Here is a 5,610-nt window from a genome sequence, read left to right as displayed (position 1 = left end):
ACAGTCACCAGTAGCCCATCTGCTATCCTGCTGGCTGCTAATTCTCTCATTATTCCAAAAACGCCCCTGAAGCCTCACTGTTGATATAGTCCCTAAACACCTTTAGGAAAACAAAAAAAAAAAACTAATCTAAAACAGACAGAGGGCTATCAAAAAGACTTTGATGTTCCAATTGGCCATTCTGCGAGTTGCCAATAGCAACAGGTTTTGTTACGGCTATTGTTTTCCATCTGTGTGTCGCACACCATTTTCTTCATCTGTTATCTGAATTATCTGCAGTGTAAGGCAAACACCTGCAGCCTCAATTAAAAGTAAACAGTGAGTAATGGTGGTTGAATCCATTCTGCTACAACATTTTTAAGTGACAGCAAGTGACATTTGGACAGCACTTCCCTCTGCATGGTGACAAATGAGACACACGCGGCTTCACTTTTTATTTATTTATTTTTGTTTCTTTCTGTTCCAACACTGACAGAAATACAAGGACGAAATACCCAAATTCTGACAGGATTACACAATAAGATGAAACCATTTTTTTTTTTTCAATTTTGGGACATTTTGATTTTTTTAGAATCGTGGTAAATGAGAATCATAATTTTTTTTGCACACCCCTAATATATATATATATATATATATATATATATATATATATATATATATATATATATATATATATATATATAATTTATTTTAATGATTTTTTTTAATAAAACAGGAAAAGGCACTCAGAAACAAGCTGGGCTATGCGTAAATTATGTTGATTTTTATTGTTTTCCTTTTAATTACTTGTAGTGACAGTTCTTAGACACTTTCTACTGGTGAAAGGAATATGAATAAATATACAAACACATTTTTGTTTTTCACTATTCAAAATAGAGGATATATTTTTACAGCTTGTACAAATAAGACACTTACTGTTCAGTGTACATTCAGACATATTTTTTTTTAAATCTATACATCATCTTGCCTATTTGGGCTTATATAGAATGTTGGTGTCCAAATAGAAAAAAAATAAGGTGCGTTTTAAGGAGCAAAATGAAAATAATTCATCCCTAACATCTTTTTTTGGTAGCATGTTATGACTATCCAATATTGACAGCATTTGGTTCGTTTTTTTTGTTTTTTTGTTTTTTTTTTGTGGCGATTAAACCCAGACTGCAATTTTAATGTACATTTTTTGTATTTTGTTCCATAAACTGGGACACTACACTGAAAACATGGCAAAAAATTCAAGTGTCCCAGGCCTTCCATACTCACTTTCACATCTATGAACGATTTAGAGTCATTTCAATTAAAAAAACCAAAAAAAAACCACATTTGACATCCAGTTAACATTTAATCGAAGCAATTAACGATCAAATACATTGCTACAGCTAAGGAGATGCCGCTGGGTCTTTGGACCACGTCGCCTGCCGCTAAAAGCCATTATGACACCATCACGACATCATATTTAACTGTACACTCGCTGATCCGCATGCTACAATTCGGCTCCTCTAAAACTTCTTGGCTTCTATTGTTGGACGCTCGAAAAACGACAGTGCTAGCCATATCATTTTCACAAACGCTAAGCTATCGTCCACGTTTACTGTTTCCGTCTCTCGCGGAACACGTGCGAAAAGTGGGTGAATGGAGTTCACGCCTATTCAATGTCAGTGGGAGTCGCCTCGAGAGAACGCTCGTGCTGTTTTCTTTGTTGCTTTGTGTTCGCCGGGGTATGCCTGGAATGGGATTTACTTGCCATACAATGAAAGGGGGCGGCATCAAGAGGGCCTACAGCAGGCAAAGCAATTCCATTCGCAGGAAAAAAAAAAATACTGGATAGTTGGTTTGCCCCAAGGCTTCATCGTTCACCATTTCTATTGAACTGGGTGATGGTTATGCCAACAAAGCTTGAGGGCAACAGGGGAACGTGAGAAGTTCTTCAAAAGGATTTTAATGATTTCCTGATTGGATGAGAAAAGTCCTTCAAAGAACTGCCCACTTTCTTACCAAAAGTAACCCTTTGATTCAGTTCACTTGGGTGTTATGTGAGTCTTTTTTAGGTTTTGAGTACGCTGTCTGTCAAACGTTTGGAAAGAACGTTGCGTTCAAATGTCTCAGACACTTTAAAAGTCCGTAAATTCAAGGTATTGTGTTTTAAAGGGATAGTGTGTAAGATTTAGAAGTGCTGCAGGTGCTGCATTTACCATTGTCTGTAGCTACAACAAAGATGGCCGCCCCGCATGCGAAATAATTTGATAACTAGACCTATGATTATATTTAAAACATACTGTAGCTCATTAAGAACACATTCATTTGCAAGCGTTTGAAATTAACAATTTATTTGATTCCTTTTTTAAAAAAAAATGGTCTAAATCTTATACACTGTCCCTTTAAAGCACTGGTGTCAAACTCCAGTCCTAGAGGGCCGGTATCCTGTAGATTTTTTCGGTTTTCTCTCATAAACACACCTGATTAGGATAATTTTCAAGCCCCCCCAGAGCTTACTAATGAGCTAATCATTTGAATCAGATGTGTTGAGGAGAGAAAACCGGAAAATCTGCAGGATACCGGCCCTCGAGGACTGGAGTTCGACAACATAAAGCAGAGAAAATAACACGAATAGGTGGCAACTTTAAATAACCAAAATTGCAAAACAATCAGATTTTTTTTCTTCCTGTTTTTATCATTTTGATGACTTAAGCTTTAATTCATGATCAACGGAGAAATGGCAGACGACTTGCTTTTCCCCTCGTCCCTTTTGCCTTTCTTATCTGATCAGATTTTGGCGATATAGTTAAGCACTGATAAATTTCCTACCACTTGCAAATACTTGCAGTTTAGTAAACGGGTGGCGCAATTTGAAGAATGCAAGGAACTGTTTAAACTACCTTGAGAGTGGCTGTTGCCATGGTAGTGGGCATCACTGGGACCGTGTACATTCAATGGTTGGAAAATCCTGGCGTTTTGAGTTTTATATACCAGGACAAAGTGACTGTTCTCGAGATGAAGTCATTGTCAGATCTCAAGTACATAAAGTACAAAAATTTGACAACAATTGAAGCTTGTTAGATGAGCCAATCGTACAAGTGTGATTGTGGTATTTTTTCAGATAATAAAGTGCGCATAAAACTCTTTAATCGTCCCAAAAAAATCTACAGTGTATCTTGTAATTCGGGACGTCCTGTGTACGGATGAATAACGGCTTTTCGCTTTGTCATCTCTAGTTAAAATGACCTTTTTTTTACATTCTTTTTACTAAGAATGTTTTTGTTATACTGAAACTAAAATTTCATCCTTCTTCCAGGTCTTATAATCACAGAAAATATAGCATTATGAAATTACTGGACAGACCCAATGCAATTTGAGTTTCGCTCGTGGCATATCGCCAACGTTTACAATATTGGTGCGAGCTAAACGAAACATGGTACCAAGACCGCCAAATGAAAAACAATCTCCTGTAAATTGAGTAGAGATGTTAACCCTATTTCGGCCAATTTTATTTTTTTTATCATCTGTCAATTTACACCTAAGTAAAACACTTGGGGAGCTGAAATTTCGCCCAGATGTCAAAGGTTGAAATGGCACAAATCAAAGGAAAATGCCTAAAATACTCCAAGGAGAATGTAGAAGAATTTGTTCAAAAAATACTCCGCAAGGGTTAATTTTATTTAAACTATTTGACATACAACGCTTCACAAAAATAATGTCTAATAGCCCGTTTCTTAATGTAAATTTTTTTTTGAAATTTTGCCTGATGATTGATATGGTAATACGGTGCACCCGATGGTCTTTAAAAAAATAAAACATTTTAAAAAAGGGGGTCACATCATAAATCAATTGGTCACATGATGTGGCAATTACAAACACAGTAAATTTCCATGACCTTTGCTAAACTGAGTCCCAAAATTTCAACTTTTCACATATACTAAATAAAAAAGTTGAGATTTTGCAATATTTTTGGTTTGTTTTGTCACAGTAACATCAACAATAAATCCACAAACTGCTTTACTTGTGATTTCAAAACTACTCGGCCATCAATTTCTTGTGTACTCTAATGATACGATGATACGATTTAAAATTGACTCCTCATTTTGACCCGGTGACGGAAGATGTAGCTACAAAATGGCCCGTGACAAAAATAAGTTTGACGCTTGTGTTTTATAGGGTTCGGGTCAGCATACAGAGAAGTTTCGCCATGAACGGCTTCCCACCTGCCCTTATATTTACCTCTCTACACGATCGCTGTCCTGTAGGTGGACGTTGTTGTATTTCTACCTTGCGTATCTCTACTTCGCTTCCCTGACATTCCGAGGCAACTTTGGGGTGAAACTATCTGTGAATTTTCCAGCACGTGTTCAATATCAGGACCGAGATGGTGTCGCTTCCTTCGTGAAACAGTTGCGAGGACACGATACGGTCAAAGTATGACACCGAACGATTAATAAGACACCGTGTCCAAATTTGCTGTCATTCATCCGTCCTCGTCGCGGACAGTTCGGCCCTCGGTCACAAAGTACCCAGATCGGCGGTAAAGAACCCCCCCTCCTTCTTTTTCCTCCTCCTCAGTCTGTGGGCCCGCCAACAGACGGCGGCCACCAGCAGCATCACCACGCCGATGCAGAGCAACGCCACCGACACCACTTTGGTCTGGAGCAGATTGTCAAAAGTAAACGTCACCCCCGTGCCCGCCATCCCGATCACCAGCGAAATCACCCCGAAAGGGAACACGCAGCGGTACCAGGACTTTTCCGTGCCGCCCGTAGCCTGAGCCAGCCGCTCCAGCGTGGGGTGCGACTCCGGGGGTTTGACCTCTTGTCCCTCCGTGTTTAAATTCTGGTTTTCCGAGTCCCGGGGTAACGCGTTTGCCTCGCTGCCGCGGTCCAAGTCCGGGTGGAGGACCGGGGCGGGGGGTTGGCGGCCAGAGGAGCAGCCCATCTCCGAGCCGCTGTCCTTGGGTAACGATGCGGGAAAGGGTGCCCGTCGGCCGAGGGGATCCTCTCAGCTTCCGCTACTGTGCGTCTCGCTCTTGTTCTGATTCTTGCCCTCAATACTTGCCAGCATGTGCCTGCGATTTGGGGGGGAAAACGGATAAAAATAGAAACGCAAGGCTAAAAAAATATCTCTGCTGGGAAACACTTACATTGAAACGGAAACAAAATGATGCGGCAGAGTTATTTTTAGCCACGTGCAAACACATGCGCGAAATCTCCAAACGGAATCCACTCACCCGATTTGGTCCCTGTCCATCAATATGCGATGTCTTCAGCCTCGTAGCACGAGCCGCGTCGCGCGCGTGTTGCCATTGTCCGGGGTCTATATAATCGCGGATGGGAGAGGGAGGGGCTTATGGGAAGCGGTAGGTGCTCTGCGGCGATCCGATTGGCTCGGGAGGCTGAGAGGTCTCGGGAAGGACGGGTCGGGGTGACGTTAACGGCTGAGCGCTTTCATTCAGTGGGACCGATGCATTATTCAACTTGGACACGGGTAGCTTGTGCACATGGAAAGAAAACAAAAAACGGAAGGCGTGGCATTATGTAACTGCAATTACCCTATTACTAAATGGGATCGTTTATATTATAACATATAATTAGCATTGATTTGCTTTCGTGTGAACCGGTGGGTCTCAAA

General features: G+C 40.7%; 1 protein-coding gene across 1 annotated transcript; it reads right to left on the bottom strand.

Moving 5' to 3' along the window:
• Window positions 1–742: 742 nt before the first annotated feature.
• LOC148409748 (transmembrane protein 100-like) lies at window positions 743–5,290 on the bottom strand. Its single transcript, XM_088439951.1, has 2 exons — window positions 5,210–5,290; window positions 743–5,047 (listed from the first exon to the last, which is right to left on the bottom strand). The coding sequence occupies exon 2, from the start codon at window positions 4,915–4,917 to the stop codon at window positions 4,489–4,491; it is 429 nt and encodes a 142-aa protein (XP_088296077.1). The 5' UTR covers window positions 4,918–5,047; window positions 5,210–5,290; the 3' UTR covers window positions 743–4,488.
• Window positions 5,291–5,610: the final 320 nt, after the last annotated feature.

Source organism: Hippichthys cyanospilos, chromosome 17 (assembly GCF_059441005.1).
Source record: "Hippichthys cyanospilos isolate Australia breed blue-spotted pipefish chromosome 17, RoL_Hcya_1.0, whole genome shotgun sequence".
In the NCBI taxonomy this organism is placed as follows: Eukaryota; Metazoa; Chordata; class Actinopteri; order Syngnathiformes; family Syngnathidae; genus Hippichthys; species Hippichthys cyanospilos.
The sequence above is the reverse complement of the archived record's forward strand: the minus strand, read 5'-3'. Positions and strand labels throughout refer to the sequence as shown.

What these genes read in the sequence shown, in the direction of transcription:
- LOC148409748 (XM_088439951.1), bottom strand. Translation starts at nt 4,917, where the DNA reads ATGGGCTGCTCCTCTGGCCGCCAACCCCCCGCCCCGGTCCTCCACCCG.